At 42.8% G+C, this 20,583-nt stretch overlaps 1 protein-coding gene across 3 annotated transcripts in view; it reads left to right on the top strand.

The window, feature by feature from the left end:
• Positions 1-20,583, top strand: part of NELL1 (neural EGFL like 1) — a 950,583-nt gene that overhangs the window by 138,435 nt on the left and 791,565 nt on the right. For all 3 annotated transcript variants that reach the window (XM_053561806.1, XM_053561805.1, XM_053561807.1), the window contains one exon: positions 398-568. In XM_053561806.1, the coding sequence (XP_053417781.1) occupies positions 398-568 (171 nt within the window). The remainder of the gene's footprint in view (positions 1-397; positions 569-20,583) is intronic.

Genomic DNA, 20,583 nt, shown 5'->3' with positions numbered 1-20,583 from the left:
CTTCTATTTCCTTTTAATTCTTGGAAAAGTAAAGATAACCAGTTCTAAAATTAGCCATCAATAAATCCATTCCACGCAGTTGGCCTTTTATGGACAATAGAAACAGGGTTCTGAACTGCACTTTTAAGTATTGAGTTTTGCTAATTAGCTCGTGGCTTGTTACCTCACAGTGGGTCAATTGATTTCCATTTCCGAGGCCCAAGGTGTCATCACAAGGGCTCTCAGACAAGAGGTGAATTGGGTTCCACACAGTGCAATTGATTTCAGGTCATGGCTCTTTGTGTCATGTTTAGCTAATTTTAGATTCTGAGAAACCTGGCAGTAAGGGAGTGAAGGTGGATGATGGCAGCAATATCCAGAATTAAAATAAAAGAAATTTTTGTTGCTTTGCACACAGTTATTTTGAACTGGAGAGCAGCGGCCTGAGGGATGAGATTCGGTATCACTATATGCACGGTGGGAAGCCCAGGACAGAGGCACTTCCATACCGCATGGCAGACGGGCGGTGGCACAAGGTTGCGCTGTCAGTTAGCGCCTCTCATCTCCTGCTTCACGTTGACTGCAACAGGTATGTCTTTGTCTTTTATCTTTGGTGATCCTAACCTTGAAATCGGGCAATAGGAAGGGGGAATAAAGATCAAATCCTGCAAGACTCGCTGAGAAACAAAAACCAAGGGACCCTGATTGTAATTTAACCTAGCAAATGGGCCATTAGACGTGCTGAGATGACCAACTGTAATACGATAAGAAAACAGTTCATTAAGATGAAACCATATTCTGTGATTAGGAACAAATGTACAAAAGGTTGATTACAGATTGGGGAATATTAAGCGCACCTCAGTGTCTCCGGGCACTGGCTGAAATTCCATGGAGCTGTAACCACAGTTAACTGTGATGTATTGTTGTTGAGTTACGAATAAGCTAGTCTACCTTAGAATGAATCTGAGAAGCCTGAGCTACTCAAGCGGCTAATTCTATTTCACTTCATCAAATGCAGTCTTTGTTTAAATATCTTTTCCAAATGGAGGCTTCTTAAGTAGGCTGTTCTTTGAATCTTTTGGAATTGATGGCATCTAATCTCTGCAGAGGAATGGCCTTCTTAGCTTGTCAGAGCCCTCCTTGCAGTGCTATTTGTGAGTTCTGCAGGGTTTCACGGGAGGTTGTGGGTTGGGATGGGAAGGAGATTTTGTCCCCTATGTCTGTCACTGGAGGCAGGTTTCCTGCCGACTGAAGAAGAAAGGAGGCTATTGATCTCTGTAGGATAATTTGTGGCCAGACAGCTGGAGAATAGTGGTCAGGGGGAGTGTTTTGGTCTCTCCAGAACCCACTGAAAATTCTTATGGAGATTGATCCGAGTCCAATGACAGAGAATTTTTTGCATTCCAAACAGTCCCCACGCATTGTTGATTCTCATTAATGATGCTATTAAAGTTAAAATGACTTTTCAGCTACAGGGCTTGCTCCCTTGTGCCCAGGATAAAGAACAGGCATGTTTGGGAACAGCCTCCCTTCCAGAACCCATCAAGAGCAGGGCTATTTCAAGGTCAGTAAGCTGAAGACTGCATTTCAGATGAGAAGATACTCGAATGTGCTTGACATTCCGGCTCTGCAGACTCTTAGAATAACACCTGGAGAGGCAGGGAACTAGTGTCAGGCTCAAGGGTAGGTTTGTCATCTTGAAGCAAATCTTAATTTATTTTGATGTGACCTATTTAAGGTGCTTTCTAGACTTCTGAAGAACTGTGGTTTCAACCAGGTATAAGTGTGTGTGTGGACAGAGTTTCCATAGAAACCACTGGCTTCTTTTTACCCTGCACATCTGGGTTGGGCTGCCTGGATAAAGCCAGCCCTTAGTTGCTATCTCCATTTTCATCCTGAATAGCTCATTGTTTCCTTCAATTCTTTAAAACTAAAGAATTCTCTGGATCTAAAGCGTCAGGTAGCACTCCTATTCCCCATGACCTGCCAGCCATATGCTGGCCAAATGGGATTGCAGAGAAATAACACTGCTTGTTCTAAGTCATGGTGCAGATGGAGACTTCAAAATCCTAGTTGAGTAATTCCCAACAGAATAGTCCTAGAGACAGTGCTGTGTTCTTACCATGTCATTTTTTGTTTCTTCCTTCTAAAAGCTTGATTCTCTATTTCCTGACATTCTTTTCTTTGGAGAAGAGACAGGAGAGGGGATCTTTCTTTGCTAGAGTAGAGTTTTATGCCTTCACACGTTCTCTGGTTCCTATGAAGCACTTTCTTCTGCCGTGCTTAGCCATTTATTAGCTGTGTGTTTGGGGCAAGTCCATATCTCTGCATCTCATATTCTTCATTTATAAAATGGTGACAATACTGATACATAAAGTGCTTAAGGTGGTGCTTGGATTTTAGTGTTCAATAAATGTTTGTGATTGTGATGCTTTACTCAGCAGATCAATGGTGCTTCTTTGCTCTGCCTTCAAACTTTCATTCACTCTGTGTCCTTTATGGCTACAGTGGCCCCACTCCTGACAGAGTGGGAAGAGGGGAAGGAGATCTGAGTGGGAAGAGGGCAGGAGATCTGTAGACACAGCATTCTCTAGGGTCAGCACCATTTATAAAGAATACATGGAAGGGGTTCTAAATATTCCTTCCTTTTTCTTAATATTTTTCACATTTTGACATATGGACTAGCATCTCTTGTACATAAGATCTTGGAGGGAAATCTTATGAAGTTGTTGCCAGTTAATAATTCATGGACTCAAAACACAAGTAAGTTTTTCAGATTGGTCGGGGGAAAATGCCCTGAAATACTGGATGATACGAAAGATAAAATGGGGCTATAGTTGTCTCCTGCACCCAAAAGGTGTGCCATAAATCCCTACATAGTGCCCTTTAAGTGGGAGCACCCCAAACCCTCCCTCTTTCCTTCTCCCCCCTTCCTCATTCCCCCTACCCGCAGCTTGAATAGAAATGAATTTTCTTCTCTGTGGGTGTGAATTAGATCATCTACTGGTTTCATATTAGCATTGAGTACATTGGATGTTTGCTTTTCCATTCTTGAGGTACTTTACTAAGAATGTGCTTCAACTCCATCCAGGTTAATACAAAAGATATAAAATCATCACCTTTTTATGGATGAATAGTTTTCCATGATATACATGTACCATAATTTTTTAATCCATGCCTGAGGTTGATTCCACATCCTGGCAATTGTAAATTGAGCTGTGATAAACAATCTAGTGCAAATGTCTTTATGATAAAGTGATTATTTTTTTTCTGAGTAGATGCCTAGTAGTGAGATGGCAGGGTCAAATGGGAGGTCTAATTTGAGTTCTCTGAGGATTCTCCATACTTCTTTCCAAAGAGGCTATATTAGTTTGCAGTCCAGACCTTCTCGCTGGCTCCTGGTCCTCCACGGCTTCACTGTGCCCCTGGAGTGATGTCCCTGGGTAGGTTCCAGCAGCCAGAGGGGGTTGGAGTTTTCTTTCCCCTGCCTTGCTGTGAGTGGCTAGTAAGGGGATGTTTCTAGTCTGCCATCTTGAGAAGCCATATTTTCAACAAGCTCTTCCTACTGTGTCTAGGCAGGCAGTCTAGACTTGTTCCATGGACTGGCATGTTAAAACCACTGGTTTGAAAAGAGAGGAAAGAAGGTAGTGAAGAGCCTGGAGGGCAGCAAATAAATGAGGGCTTAGAAAACCAGTTATATGAAGCAGGGCCCTGCTGAGGAGGAGAAACAATAAGGAGAGGGTAGTGTCTAATGCACAAAACAAACTCATCTTCTTCATAAGTTTCTTCCCAGCCAGGACTAGGCAACTTTAGAGAAGCGGCAGCTCTATCCCATGTAGCAAGATGCTGGTCTACCACTTCTTACCTCGGACACGGGGAATTGGTGAAAACCAGCTTTTGTATTTCATACCACCTTGAGCTTCTTTTTGATACTTCTTACCTGGGATTCTGCTGATTAAATGATGAATGGAGATGATGGTAGATATTAATTATTGAGTGCTGATTGTGCTGGGCACAGTGCTTGGTACTATACGTGGATTCACTCATTCCATATTCGTGCTGTTATTTTTCTCTTTTTAAGATGAGGGAATTGAGATTATGTATTTATCTGCAATCTTGCTGCTAGTAAGTAGCAGCCCTAAGGTTTGTACTCAAGTCTGACTCATGAATGCCTGCTTCTAACTACTAGGCCATTCAGCCCCGTAGTGGAAGCTATTGGCATTGGATTTGGAACATGAGAGAAGGCCGAGATTCAGTGTGATCAGTTTACTTCTTTCTAGTCTTTTCCCCTCACATGTCTTATATTGTTAATCCCTGGAGCTGTCTGGGAAGATATGGAATCTAATTAATGGAACCCCTTGCACTGGCATGGGAGCATCTATTGCAGGCCAGGTAACCTGTTGGGGGCAGTCCTAACATTCCTGAGGGTATCATATGGGGACAATTTTATTAGACCCATTTTGTAGATTGGAAATAGAAAGGCTAAGAGAAGATAAATAACTAGGCTTCAATCATATAATAAGCATAAAACACAAAACTTTGAGCCAGGAGCTATCTTTCAAAGCTCTTTATTCTTGACACTCCTCACACCACCTCCTTAATATACTAATGTCACGTACAACCTGGCCCAAGACAATGTCATAACCATACTGGAGAGTCTTCCCAGGGGAGAGGTACTTCAGGTGGTTCAGGACCCATGAAAAACATCTAAAACCAGGAAAATATTTCCCAGGCAATTCCATTGCTCTGAGGAACTTCAGTGTGGCAGGATTTTCCACTTTCTGTCTTTCTTTTTTTGGGTCAGAATTGAGAAACAGAGCTTTCTCAAACCTAATTGCACAAATCGTCATAAGAAAAGCAACTGCTATTTTTGCTGGTAGTTTAACACTTTCGGCTTGCTGCTGAGACTTACACTTTTCTCCTTGCTTCAGCTGTTTAGTTGGGCAGAGTTAGAAGCTCCTCACCACCTCAAGCCAGAAACATAAAAGGGACCATTCAGTTGGGAGGCCAGGCTGATTATCTTCATTGCCTTGGGTTTTTCTCTAGCTCCCTTTTATATTAATAGTTTTCAACCCAGCCTGCAATGTGACCTGAGCTAACCTTCCTCAGATTTTCCCTCTCCATTCGCAGCTCGCTTTGCAGCCTGGCCCTATTCCTCAAAAAACAGAGTCCACCAACATCTGAGATTTGGTGCCTAAGTCATCTCTCCCATTCACCACAACATGCATTTTATTTCCTTCTCTTTATTTGGGAACTTTTAATTTTTCAATCAGCCCATCAATTTGTTGGGCACACTGTCTCTGCCAGGTTGTGCAGGATGCAAGGAAATAAAAAAGTGCTTGCCATCAGCAAGTTCATAGCTCATTCATTTAGTCATTTTAAGTTCATTCTGAAACCACCAGGGCCCCCCACACTGATTGGCCCTGGTCCCTGCACTCAGACAGGAACCCTGTAAGCAGGCTGATGTGATAACTCATCATGGCAGCTGAACAGTGCGGAGAACTGAAAATCGTCCCTCCCTGCGTCTTGGTCTTGAAGTGATAGTGGAGATGAGCTCCTTAGCAGCTGAAGGATGGACTCACAGTATTTTCCTCAAATGGCATATTCATCCGGCCTTTGGCCAGCACTTTTTGCAATATGCAAGTGTCCCCTATACTAAACCAATCTCCTTATGGTTCATTGCTGGAAAACTTTAGCTCTTAGGCCCGGTCTAGCATATTTCACTAGCACTCTGAACACTCATTTGTTCAGACTATTACAAATGTGTGTGGCACATACCCTCATATCTGCAGTCAGATTGTTATCTTGACAGGGAGTTAATGCAGTGATTATAGCCTCTATAATAACCATATTTAGATTGTGCTTTTTAACACATGCTGTTAACCACAGAGCACATTCAATTTTTGTATGCAATTGATCCTGAAAAGCATGAGGAATCAGAAACTAAACTTAATATAAATCATTGACTGAGTCAAGGTTTCTATCTCATATTTCAGAATGATTTCAGGATATGAGCATCAAGGTATATATGTACATTTTTCATAATGAAATAGGATGATATTGTATCTTCCTTCCAGAAAGTATTCCTAAAGTATTTACAAACATCATCTTACTAAACCTCGTATTCCTTAAGATAGTTAAGACGCACATATAATCCACTACATTGGTTTTATTGGTTTTATACAAACATTTTTGCTGCTATATGCAGGGGTATATTAAGAGATGACTATCAAAGTCATAGCTTTCAAGAGAGCCAGGCTGAGACGTTTAATCTCTTAGTTCTCCGATTGATATACTCTTCACTTTATAAACAGATATATGGGCACACAACTCCTCATCGAAATTAAAATAAAATTGGAAGCTAGCATATGTCTCATGTCCAACTAACAAAGAAGCTCCAAATCCTCTGTCTAAAAAAAGATGACAAGCAAGCTAGGAAGATAGGACTCCCCCACATGTTAATGTAAGTAATTGTACAATGCAAGAGTACAAGAGTTGTTGGAAGGCAGTGCATGGTGGGTTGCTGGATTCCTGGGAGAGACGCTCAGATCTGGGAGAGCACAGAAGGAATAGCTTCTGGGGACTTGGAGAGGCCCCTTGATTTTTTTACTGTCCTAGGTAAAAATGCACAATAATTTCTGTAGTTTTACATTTGAGCCCCTGCAAAGCTCAACTGTATGATTTGATTCTGAACCCTTCACGTGAGTCAGCCTTGGAACGGAGTTTATCTTGTAGACATTACAAAGCCAGTCACAGTCTGGTGGGAGAAGAGCATATGATGAGCAGGATCAAGTTGGCTGGGAGGGAAGGCCTGTAAGGGGTGGGGGTGGGGCAGACAAGAAAGCAGAGAAAAGGCAGCATGTGAGCTCTGTGGTCTAACCCGACTGAAATGAATTCTGGACCCTTCTCTTGGCTTTGCCATTTGTAAAATATAATTTTCATGGAAAGATGCAGGAGTATGAGATGAGGCAATTTGTGTCTTACTTTTCTCATTCATTCATTCATATGCTAGGAATGGCCCTTGCATCTATAAAATGGCAGTAATCAACTTTTCCACCATAGGTTGTTTGCAGGAGTGTAGCTAGAGGGTGTATACTGAATCCTCTGAAAATTCTAACTTTATGAACATACAGCACCATTAAGTACTACAGACATGCAGTATCATACAGAGAAGATTTTGATATGTCATATTGGAAATGAGTACAATTTAGCCACATTTTTGGCTCTGTAAAAACAGTGGCTCATGTCCCATTGATTCAGGACCTAGTGTGTAATGTGGATTCGTGGTACAACGTGCGGTTTGAGGCCGATCAGGTCTTGGAAATTACTTTGATTTCCAAGTGTTGGGCAAGGTTTTCCAATAGCTTATCTTTTAGTTCTTTGGTCTATAGTGCAGCCTGGTGGTGTGTGATTTTCACACCAACAGAGTCACTTAAAAATAGGCAACTGACAAAATGTGGAAACAGCCTAAATGCCCACCAACCCAGGAATGGATTAACAAGCTGTGGTATATGTATACCATGGAATACTATTCAGCCATTAAAAAAAATGGAGACTTTACATCCTTCGTATTAACCTGGATGGACATGGAAGATATTATTCTTAGTAAAGCATCACAAGAATGGAGAAGCATGAATCCTATGTACTCAATTTTGATATGAGGACAATTAATGACAATTATGGTTATGGGGGGGGGAACAGAAAGAGGGAAGGAGGGAGGTGGGTGGGGCCTTGGTATGTGTCACACTTTATGGGGGCAAGACATGATTGCAAGAGGGACTTTACCTAACAATTGCAATCAGTGTAACCTGGCTTATTGTACCCTCAATGAATCCCCAACAATAAAAAAAAAAAAATAGGCAACTGAGTCAAAGAGGGAAGGAAACACCTCCTCCAATGTGATAAGATTCTTTGTTAATCCTGGCAGGGCCTTGAGAACATGGCATGGCCGCTTTCTCTTTCTATTCCTGTGAGGAGGCTGCTTTAGAAACTTACACCCCACGAACAAACTCATGAACCAAAATCATCATAACTTTTACGAAGGGATGTAGTTTTACTTTTATAAATGAAGGAGCTTGTTTCTTATAATTTTCTGGATCCCTTAAAGCCTGCTTGGATGACCAAAATAGATACTATTTTGTTTCTCTACTTTAAAAATGTGGCCTTTTAGCACAAAAATGCTGGGGACTGAAAACGTGAGCTGAAAGCACTTGCTCTGTTTGTATGACCCTGGGCAAATCCCTTACTGTCCTGGGACTTCAGCTCCCTGAGTACATAACGAGGGGCTAGGACTAGGTGGCCTTATGTTTCCTTCTAGCTCTGGCTTTCTGGGCAGTCTGACTGTCTCATCACAATGCTTATTCCAGGGTTTGCCCCCCACACCCCGTTTAGGATCCTGGAGAAGCACAGCTTGCCCTTTTCTTAGCACTACCTCTGTAGTGAAGCAACAGAGGTTTGCTACTGTCTGAATTCACGTTTGGGTTAACAGTACCTGAATACCCACTCCTCCCCTGCTTTTTGGGGGGGGACAGAGTCTCACTTTGTTACCCTTGGTAAGTGCCGTGGCATCATAACTTACAGCAACCTCAAACTCCTGGGCTTAAGTTATTCTCTTGCCTCAGCCTCCCAAGTAGCTGGGACTACAGGCGCCCGCCACAACACCTGTCTATTTTTTAGTTGTAGTTGTCATTGTTGTTTGGCAGGCCCGGGCTGGATTTGAATCCGCCAGTGCATGTGGCTGGCACCCTAGCCTCTGAGCTACAGGCGCAGAGATCTTTGCTCTTTTTTTTTTTTAATTGCTTGCCTCTTTTTCTGGACTAGATGCTCAACATGTGTTCTTGGATGCTAAAGGATGTTGGCCTCTTATTCTTTCCACCTCGTGCCCTTTGTTTCTTCCAGATATGTGACAGTGGATATCCTGTGTAGGTTGCAGGATGCCCTGGCCGTGGAGGCCTTGATGGCTTGGTGACATACAAGACAGAGCAGTGTATTGCAGCAAGCAGATGGTGGCTACTTGTGTGGTTGAAAAACATAACACATCCTCTGAATTCTAAAGGCAAACAAGCCTTTGATGCTGCTAATTTAAATAATAGGAGAGCAAGCAAATGAAAAGATCTAGATGGTCAATGTGTAATGTATTCAAAGTTGTAGAGTCTTTGGCAAAATAGAGAGTGTCTGCTTAAGGCACTAAGGCCTAAGGCTGCCTAGACATGACAGTGTTGGGTGTCTCATTCTTACTGAGCTCCCACCCTTCTACACGTGCTATGTACCCTGTAGCTCATTCATTTCAACCTTACTAGGAAAATTCCAACTTTAACCTTGCCCAATGTTCTATTGACATCAGTAGCAGACCTATTTCCTATTTTGTCTTTTGAAGAATCTTCAACTTTTTCTCTTATTTCCTGGTGGGTTTAAATATGCATTTGGATAACCATAGCCTCCATGGCAGAGAGTAAGGAGGTGAAAGAATTAATTCAAGTGAATGATGAGAGTGTGGCCTTTATTTTTCTGGGCTTTCAAGGTTGCAAATAGAAAGGACTAAAAAAATACAAAAGAGTCTTTTTTTCATCTGGTGGTTTGTTGACTACCTGAGGCCATCAGAAGGTTAAAAAGAAGGCATTTTTTTGCATACAGGAGGCTTGAGATATATTAGAATAGAGAGGAAAATAAGATTTTTTCCCAACTCATAGTGGTTTCACGTACCTGCCTGCAGTCACATCTCACATTGCAATTATATCATATGGACAGGATGCGTGGGAGGAAATAGGTTGCAAGATAAATATTTTCTTTCTTTCTTTTTTTTTTTTTTGTTGCAGTTTGGCTGGGGCTAGGTTCGAACTCGCCACCCTCAGTATATGGGGCTGGCGCCCTACTCACTGAACCACAGACGCTGCCCTGATAAACATTTTCTTATAGGAAAAAAGATTGGTGCTTACATTTTTATTGTTATAATTTTTCTGTGCTTTTGATGGATATGCATGGTTATTTTTTTAAAAAAGGAAATCAAGGAGAGAAAATAAAAAGTTAAAGCAGAACAGTACACATGATGGAATCCTATTTAAAAAAATACACAATTATGTTTTAATTGTCTTTGTTCCTTTTATGCGTCACTTGTTGGAAAGGATCATTGAGGAATAATAAGTGGGTAAGCCATGAAGACTATTTAATTGGGAAAAAAATAAAGAATTCTAAACACTGCATTCATTTTCCAGGTAGGCCAGAGGTGCTAATGTTGTCATTGAAAAGAACTGATTTTCTACACCACTGTTAACAAAATACGTTTATCTCCCTGGAAACTTTAATTGAACTAATGTTATAAATAAGAGCAGCCAGAGCTTTTGCGTGCGAGAAGACAGATTGGTATCTGCACCTGTTCAGCTGTTCTTCTTTTCTGAGGAGTGTTGGGAGTGAGGTGTGAGGGTGAAGAGGCTTGGAAGGAAAAGGTTTCCGTGCATTCTTTACCCCAAACCCCAATGCAGTTGACTTGTGTCTCCCAGCTCATCCTTTTTAATTTCTTGTGTTTCTCCCAGCGGGGGTTTTAGAGTTGCAGAGTCAGCTAGTTAATGTGCCTGCACCCTCACCTGAGCGTTTTCCTTGGCAATTAGAATGGGAATAATTTCTTTTCTTTTTGGAGGGCCTATGCGATGCCTTCCTTCAACTCTTCCTTACAAATGTCATGTCATATCCTTACCCATTGGAGTCTATTAGTCTCAGGGTATCACTTCCCTGACAGCAAATTTCACACTTATGAACTTACAGGATTCAAATTGGGGCCCTCAGCTGGCATCTTTGGGACACTGAGAAGGCCTGTGTTACCCAGAATGGAATTTTATTACCATTGGAGGTAAGTAGCCCCAGGCTGTGATTAATCCTGGTATAGCTTCAGCAAAGCACCTGGCTCAATCGCTCAGTGCGCTCTTGCTACTACCTGCTTTCCAGGTCTGATGCTGCCTTTGGCTGAAGCACCACCAAGAAAGGGGCTGGGGAAATGCTGATTTCAGTTTCTTGCAATTGACCTTTTAGGCTTAGAGGCCCAGCACCTTGCTGGCGGCAACTCGGACTTTTTGCTGGATCATGACTGAGTTGAGGTTAGTGTTTTGTATTTCCCTAGAGACGATTCACAGAGTCACTTGATCTTTACTCCAGCCCCGTGAGAGGATATTCTTGCATCTTATATATAGACAGGAGCTTTTGAGAAGCTGAGAAAAGAAGTAACTTATTCATGGGTGCGTAGTGAGTCAGTGGCAGATGAGAGCCAGAGCCCAGCGGGCCTGCCTTTTTCTTTTTTTTTTTTTAAAAACACAGTCTTATTCTGTCACACCGGGTAGAGTGCTGTGACATCACAGCTCACAGCAACCCCAAACTGTTGGGCTCAAGTGATCCTGTTGCCTCAGCCTCCCGAGTAGCTGGAACTACAGGTGCCCACCACAATGTCCAGCTGTTTTTCTGGTTTTAGTAGAGATGGGGGTCTCACTGTTGCTCAGGCTGGTTTCTATCTCCTGAGCTCAAGCAATCTACCCTGCTCCGCCTCCCAGAGTGCTAGGATTACAGGCATGAGGGACTGTGCCCAGCCTTCTTTGTTCCTTTCTTTAGGGATGCTGTATGACGTCCTCCAGTCCCCTGCTCCACCTGTAGCCTCTCAAAAGAGCCAAGCAGCTTCCTCGGGGCTAGCACGCAGGGCTTGAACCATCTCCTCCTCCCTCTGCTCCCCCTTTTTCCCCTCCTTCTCTTCTTCCTCATGTGGCAAGATAATACTTCTTTTTTTTTTTTTATTGTTGGGGATTCATTGAGGGTACAATAAGCCAGGTTACACTGATTGCAATTGTTAGGTAAAGTCCCTCTTGCAATCATGTCTTGCCCCCATAAAGTGTGACACACACCAAGGCCCCACCACCCTCCCTCCGTCCCTCTTTCTGCTTTTCTCCCCCCTCCATAACCTTAATTGTCATTAATTGTCCTCATATCAAAATTGAGTACATAGGATTCATGCTTCTCCGATTATCAACTGCATAATCTAATCAACCAAAGACCAAGTTTTCTGTATTACCTTCTGAGACTAGGGGTTCTGGCCACTCACAAGGCCACTTCCCTTTTGGGCAAAAATCTACCTTGTTATAAATTCCAATGATTGCTGCTCCGCTGGTTTTTTTTTTTTTTAGCCTTGAGAAGGCTTCTGTGCTGTTGTTTGTAGATTTAAAGACTGCCTCCTTCCTGGAATTTGAAGCATTGATAGGTTCATGATTTCAATAGCGCAGAGAGCGGGCCCCTCATCCTTTCATGATTCATATGCCTTGGGTGTGCCTTGGCACTGATGTGTAAAGGCGAAGGACATAATCTTACATCCTGACTGACTGCAAATGAACCATTCAGCCACTTCTTCCAATGTGGAATGGATGCATTACACTGATCTCCAGTGTTAACACTGTCCCAATATATAATAAATTTTGATATTCACTATTTCAAGACAATAAACTCTCTGTATTCTTTAAGGTGACTTTGCAATCACAAGGTCTCATTAAAAACTACTGGCAGTGAAGGAAAGGACTGGGCAAAGGGGGACCCCCGTTCAGGAAGGCATTTGTCCTTATCACTTCTTTTATTGGTACTTAATTAGATACGTACTAGAGCCTACAGGAACTAATCAGAGAGCACAGGAGGCAGGTGAGCACGTTGAATTCTGAGTAATTCTCACAGGCAGCGATTTTTCATTCCCATTAGTTTGATCCATAAGGACTTCACCCTGCAAACCTCATCACCACGTCCCCTACCCACTCCAACACACAGTTAGGCTTGTTCAGTGGCTTCTTGTACGTTTTTGAAGGTCACGTTCCTTAATTTTGTATAGTGCAGTCCACATTTCCTTCTATAGTTTCATCTTGCACTATTTTTTCCCTTTTTTCTGACCTCAAGTTCTTTCAGTTCTTTCAAGATATCATGTTCATATAAGCTACAGGACCTCTGTACATGCTATTTCTAGAATGCCAAGTTCACTCCTATTTCTCCTTAGTTTTCAGACTAAAAGAAAAGGAACCTCTTGTGTTTTACATTTTCATCATAAAATGGGGTTTTTCAACTGAGTAGCTTTAGATCATTTGGTTTATGTCTGCCTTCTCCAGGGGCTATCAGCACCCTATGAGCTCACCGTCGTTTCACCAAGGTCTATCAGAGAGGTCACCTTACAGGTAGCAAGGAAATATTTGCAAATGTGAATCAATGAATAAATGAAAAAAACCTCAGTAGGAGTCTGGCTGCCTAGTACATGGCCTCTCCTCCTAGCCTTCTTGATGGTTCCGTCAGTTAGGTCTCATTGCTTGGCCTCTGTCTCCACATCTGAGTTGTATGGGCGTCATTTCTACCTGGTCTCCTGCACAGGGTCAGTGCAAGAATCAGATGAACCTGCAGGTGACCAGGGAGCTGTAAACTTCAGCGTGTGGTGCATATCAGGTGTGAGGAAAGGCGAAGATTAAGTAATCCCAGTGTTTCTGCTTTGAACTGTTGAGGACTGGTTTCTTCTTGAGGAAGGAAGTTAATTTATATAAGGCTTTTGGTGATTTCCTGGTCTGATTCACAGCGCAAGGTGGACTATGCCTTGCTCTCAAGGTGAATTTACATGTGGCCTGTGTCAGTGGCAGCTGGGGCAGACAGGAAAAAGGGAAGGAGAAGGTAATTTACAGGTCGGGCATGAACATAAACTGATCGTGGGTAGGATTAAGGGACCCATGTCTCCCTGCTGGAGAGCAAACAGGGGAGAGAAGGTAATTTACAGGTCAGGCATGAACATAAACTGACCGTGGATGGGATTAAGGGACCCACGTCTCCCCTGCTGGAGAGCAAACACAGTTGAGGACATGTGTTTTTCCTGTGTGGTGGACATATCACCATCATAAAATTCTGTGGATCTGTTTCTTAAAACTACATTTCAGGTCCACAGGGAAGGAGCTCCTTCCAGCCTATTAGATTAAGCCCTTTGGGCAGGGTTTCACCAGTGTCCTGTGCTATTTTGGTATAACCTTAGTGTGAAGTGGATGTGGTTTCTTTTAATTTTTTTAAATTATGAAAGGCACATTCTATTTGCAACTACGTAATACTCATTGTCCTGTCCTTAAGTGCATTGCACAGAAATGGTCATTATTAATAGTTTCATTTCTGTTCTCAAGATTTTGTTTTGCATGTGCAAACTTATTTTTTTAATAATCTGGAAGCATTTTACATGTATGTTGTTCTTCAGCCTGTGTTTTCATTTAGAAAAATTTAAGCCTGCCTTCTCTAGCAGGAGTATATTCAGGAGGAATGAGGACAGCTTTGTTTCTTGCAGGGTGTTCTGGGTAGTTTTGTCGCTTGGCAGTGTGTGGGGCGGTACTCACTTGCAAGCCTCCAGTCTCCTGCTCTGGAAGCTGTAATACATCTCTCTTGCCTGCCACACACAGCAGAGACCATAGAAACAGGGCAGGGAGCCAAGAGTCCTGCCCTTGGATCAGCGTGTCCTGTCTCAGCCATGTAGCTAGGTGAGACCTTGGTGCTTAGTCTGCAGTGAGAAGGGGGTAACAAGACTGACACGGGTATGTGATGAGGGTCAGGGGCTCTGAACATGGGCTTGATGCTAAATCTTGTTTACTGTGGCTGAAGGGAGCTGGTGTTGTCCAGGGTTAGGCACCGGCTGAGCACCATGAGAGACGGTATAGACTAGTAGTTAAGAACAGGAGCTTTGGGAGTTGCATGGAACTGGGTTTCAACTGCTTTGCCACTAGGGGTGTGACCCTTGGCAAGTTACTTAACTTTTTTAAGACCAAGATAATAATAGCATCTCCCTCACGAGATTGGGAGAATTAAATGCAACAGTGCTCATGGATCCAAGGACACCTTTGGTCGCAAATGATAGTGGCTGAACTTGAAGGGTATATAATGTTCACTCTTCAGCAAGTGCCTGGGATGCATTTCTGTCTCAGAAATGAGGCTGGATCCTTCAACTTGACTATCCTCACTGTCCTCTGGATGCTTTCTCTTGGCAAATTAGCACCATCTCTGTGAAGTAAGTGTTCAGTATAAGTCATCATGATGGTGCGATGCTGAATTTGATTATGGTGATTCTTCTTCCACATCTCAGTACAGCAGTCGTGAGCAGAAGGAAAAATCCCAGGAGATAATACTAGTATCTGATTAGTAAAAGATACTAATGTCTTTTAAATTAGAAAAAAATTGACAGATAAAATGATATGTATTTATCAAGTACAACATGATTGAAGTATGTACAACTTGTGGATGGTTAAATGGCTAATTAATACGTGCCTTACTTCACAAATGTGGTGAGAACACTTAATACCCACACTTTTTTGCATTTTTCCAGAATACGCTATGTCTTCATTAGTTACAGTCACCATGTTGTTCTATAGATCCCTTGAGTTTATTCCTCCTATCTAACTATAATTATGTATCCTTTAATCAATATCCAACATCTGCCTGTTATTTTTATACATGGTTGTTCCCAGGATCAGGGCATCTTCCAAAGGCCCAAGGCTATGATCAAATAGGGGGAAGAATATAAGTGAGTCCTAGAGGCCAGATGGTCTCATATCTACAGAGACCATCATCCTGATCAGGAGGGATTAGGCCTTCACTTTGGAAACCTGGACTCTCCCGTCTGCCAGTTGCTGCTTCCCTTTCCTAGGCCCCAGAACACAGGTGCCCTTTCCACCAGGGCCCATGACAGGCCCATCGGAGCCAGTGCCAAATGGCGGCTTTTGCCCAGATCTGGCTTCCCACTTTCTCTCACCTTCTGGTGGACCCAGCTCTTGCCTTCTTAGTTTGCCAATCCCTGGCTTTTGTTCCTGCTGCTTTGCGTGCATAGTTTGGCCACTTGTTTAGATTGCTTCTCTTTTGACTGACCTCATAACCTCACAGCTTCTGCCAGCTCCATTCCCCAACATCCTCACAGGAGGGACAGCCCCGACCTCCGCTTTGCTGATTTTCCTGATCTTGACTCTTAGGCACACATCGATATTTTTATTTTCCTGCTGTGCTCCAACTGCAGGTTGGATCCCATTCAGTGTTGGTAGGGATGCTGTCCACCTCCCCGGAGTTAGAGCCATGTAGCAGTGGGGAGCCATATTTGCAGATACGTTTAAAACTTTGGGTGGGGGTAATTCAGAAATCCAGATTCCAGAATCTGTATCAAGAAATTGAATGCAATCCTTACAGTATCCGTGAAGCCGTTAAACACACAAATTATATGCCTGAGTCTTAGTCTAAAGCTCATCCTTGCTAAACACCACATGAAAAGGTGATGATATTTGCAAGATAGCAATCACCAGGATTAACTGAAATGTCATCTTCAGAAGAGAGGGTGTTTAACTATCAGTTGCAGTCATCCCTCAAGCAGGAGGTGGGAAAGGCCTTGGAGTGTGAACCGGGTATACTGTGTTTGCGTCTCTGGACGCATCCCATCCCCTCCCTGAGCTCCACTCCATGTCCTTGCAGGCTGACCCGCTCGGACTGCCTCTGTGGGTTTCATTGCCATCTGGATTCTGTCTGAATTTCATTAGCGGGAGGAGCAGGCAGGAGGTTGCAGAACTGGAGGAGAAGATGTCTCTTCCCCATTTCCTCTGTGTAGTCAGCTCGGGCTGGCCGTGTCTTTTCATAGACGACCACAGACCCTAGGCGTGATCCTTTTTGGGTTCCCTGACCTTTTATGCCCAGGAAGGTAAGAACTCCCCAGCGTCCTTACCTTTCTTACACATCATGGGGTACCACAGCATCCCTGGCAGTGTATCCCTGCCTATCCTTCCCATAAACAATTCCTTTAATGTATCGTTCTCTTTTCAAATGACCAAATCGCATTCCTGACCCCTGACTGTCACAGGTCTGAAGTTAGAAATCCTGCATCACTCTCTGGCTCCGCCACTTCTATCTGGCTTCGCCTTGGGTATGTTTCTGAACCCCTTTGAGCCCCGGGTTTCTGGTCAGTGAAATGGGGGTGGTGATAAACCTTCTTTCTGTTGACCTCCCCAGGAAGAAACACAGTGTGCAAACAGAAGTATCCTGTGTACAGGGAGGAGCTACTGGAGTGGGAATTGGGGTAAGGGGAAGGCTCCGGGCTGGAGTGTGCAGGTCTCTGGAGAGGGCTGCATCCTCACACCTCCTCCCCAAGTACAGTAATGAGAAGCAGCTCTGGCAGGAGGACAGGACCCAGCCGATGATCCTTCAAAGCCAGGCCCTCAGGACCTCCTCAGCCATTCACCTCAGCCTCCAGGTCCACCTCCTCTGGAATACAGATGAAAGCTTCTCCAATTACAGACAAATTATTTAGTGATGACATTAGTTTCTGCTAAGATGGATGATATAATAAGACCTTTGGAAAATATAGTTAGTGGTCAAAAAAAAAAGGAAATTGTCAAAATGCTGCCAAAAAAGATGGATGAAAAGGTCAATCCCTGGGCTTTTGTGTTTCAATATTCAGAGTGCAGTGGGTAAGAATAGATCCTGTTATTTGTGTCTGTGATGACCCGATGCCGTGGCTTAAAAGGAATGGCAGTGGAGTTTATACTGGAAAGTGCTCTGGAAGGCCTGGGCTTGTAGTTTGGCCCCCACTCTAGGAGATCACATTTTGTCACATCAGTTACCTCATCTTCTTTGCATTGTCCTCGAAGGACTTACCACTTGTGAAATTATCTTCTGTTTGCAGTTTTATGATGTATCCTCATTCCCTTCCACCTGTATCACTCACTTCCAGTAAAGAATGTCAGTTCCTTGAACAAATGCCTGGGACTGAGTGGATACTAAACAATATTTGGTGAATGAACAAAAGAATGAATTAATAAATGAGGGAAAGGTCACTCTGTATCACTTGTGTATCAGGCACAGAGGAGAACTGTGGACTTCTAAGGAGCTCACATCTCATACATGTATTCTTTCTCTAACTTAGAAGCAGTGGGCAATTTCAATTCTAAAACATGAAATGCTCACAGCCCTGCCAGAACCAAAGGCACAGCTTAACTCCTACAGGATTTGAAATGGGAGAACTGATTTTCAGGGGAAATGAAGGGAAAGTAAAATGAACAGTGGTTTAAGAGAGAGCCTGGGTTCTTAATGAGATTCTCCACTTTTCAGTGGTTTCCTTTTGCCTTAGGTCTGTACTATGTGTTGGGGGTTTCCATGTAGTATCCCTGTGAGACACAGGAGCAGATGTATTTAAGGCAGGTTCATTTCCATTTTGACCCGAAGGTGGTAGGATCAGGAGCAGGAAAGGTTAACCTGTTTAAGGTCCCAGAAGCAGGAGGCTGGTTAGAGCCATCACCTGTCCTGCCTCTGCCTCCTCCCTCCACACACCCTCAATACCCCCTCCCTCTGCACATGCTCCTGCCTCACACAGAGAGAAGAAACTGGGAGAGAGTTCCTCTCTGGCTCCCATCCCCCCGTCCCCTCCACACTGACTTCTACATCACAGATTCTGCATCTTTCATTACTACAAATACTGTCCATGTTCCTATTTAGGATAACCACCCCCCCATCCTCTGCCAGAGACTCTCATGCAGAACACCTCTTCAGCCACTTTCCCTCTCTCCCTCACCATCAGTTCCCCAACCCCCAGCAGAACCAGCTCATACAGTGTATGTATAATACATTCTGCAAGCCCATCACACATAAATAAACATCTTCCCTCAATTCCATATTCTTTCAAGGTGAACACCACCCCACCTCTCATTTCTCTGTTGCTCTTTACAGGAAAAATCCCCAGAGGATCTGGTAAACACTCTGCCCTCACCTCCCGCCATTCCTTTTTCTCTTGAATGTACGCTAGTTATGTTTTGATTCTTGTCATCGTACCCCAAACAACTCTTATTAAGGTCACCAAAGACCTCCACAGGGCCCATTCCAAGGATTAGCTTTCCACATTCATTTTCTTTGACCTCTTAGTTGTATTTGACATAATTGGTCACTCCCCCATTGAAGATTATTCTTCATTGGGTTACTGGGTCACCAGAAACTTGGAGTAACCTTTCCCTCCTTACTTTTTCTCATATGCTAAATATAATCATCAGTATATTCTCTTAATTTTATCTTCGTCATACACATGTATAAAGAATCTGACCACTTTTCGCCATCTCACCAACTACTGGCCCAAACCATCACCTGTCTCCTGTATTGCAGTTGTCTGCAACAGGTTCCCTGATTCCACTTTTGCTGCCGTGTCCCCGTTCTCGGTTTATTCTTAACCCATTAGCCAGGGTATTATTTTAAAATTAGATAATGTCTCTCCTCTAGTCAAAGCTCCTCAAGGCTTCCTACCTAACTTAAGTAAAATATAGAGTGTACATGAAGTTTGTGTGCAATTTAAAACATTTAACATAGTAAATTGCACATGAACTTTATGTCTACCTTGTATTGAGCTATAGGATGGCCTGTGAATCTAAGGTGCTATATGCTTGGCATTTTCTCCTTCATTTCTCACCACTCTTTCTTGCTGCTTCTGCTCCATCCAGCACACCTGATTCCTTGAATCTTGATGTCCCTTGAACATTCCCAACACACTCTTTTTTTTTTTTTTTATTAAATCATAGCTGTGTACATTAATGCAATCGTGGGGTACCATGTGCTGGTTTTATATACAATTTGAAATATTTTTATCACACTGGTTAACATAGTCTTCCTGGCATTTTCTTAGTTATTGTGTTAAGACATTTATATTCTACATTTAGTAAATTTCACATGTACCCTTGTAAGATGCACTGTAGGTGTGATCCTACCAATTACCCTCCCTCCACCCAGATTCCCTTCCTCTCCCTTTCCCCATATTCTTAGGCTATACTTTGGTTATAGCTTTCTTTTTTTTTTATTTTTTTTTATTAAATCATAACTGTATACAATGATATGATTATGGGGCATCATACACTCACTTCATAAACCATTTGACACATTTTTATCACAGTGGTTAACATAGCCTTTCCGGCATTATCTCAGTTACTGTGCCAAAACATTTACATTCTACATTTACCAAGTTTCGCAAATACCCCTGTAATATGCACCACAGGTGTGATCCCACCGATTCCCCTCCCTTGGTTATAGCTTTCATATGAAAGCTATAAATTAGTTTCATAGTAGGGCTGAGTATATTGGATACTTTTTCTTCCATTCTTGAGCTGCTTTGCTAAGAAGAATATGTTCCGGCTCTACACACTCTTGCCTTTAGTCCTTCGCATTTGCCGTTTGTTCTGCCTGTCATACTTTTCTCTTAGATATTCTCATGACTTGCTTCCTTCCGTGAAGTCTCCATCTTAAAGCCATCTCACCCATGAAACTAAGGTAGAAACTCTCCTACTATACAGTTCTCCATCCCCCTTAGGCTGTTTTATTTTTTCTTTGTATCTTCCACATCCTGTGTTTATTTTCTTATTATATATTTTTCCTTCCCACTGATTCTACCTCCTCTCAAGGGGGCAGAGATATTTTTCCCAATTTAGCATAGTGCCTAAAAAACAGCAGATCATTAATAAATACTTGTTGAAGGAAAGAATAAATGGCTATGCTATGTTGCTTCCTTTGTATGTTATATTATCATAATTGAGCACTTTGGATTGTAAGTGTGCTATTGGTATCAAATCACACTAGACT

The sequence above is a fragment of the Nycticebus coucang genome, chromosome 14 (genome assembly GCF_027406575.1).
Source record: "Nycticebus coucang isolate mNycCou1 chromosome 14, mNycCou1.pri, whole genome shotgun sequence".
NCBI classification, from domain to species: domain Eukaryota; kingdom Metazoa; phylum Chordata; class Mammalia; order Primates; family Lorisidae; genus Nycticebus; species Nycticebus coucang.
The sequence above is the reverse complement of the archived record's forward strand: the minus strand, read 5'-3'. Positions and strand labels throughout refer to the sequence as shown.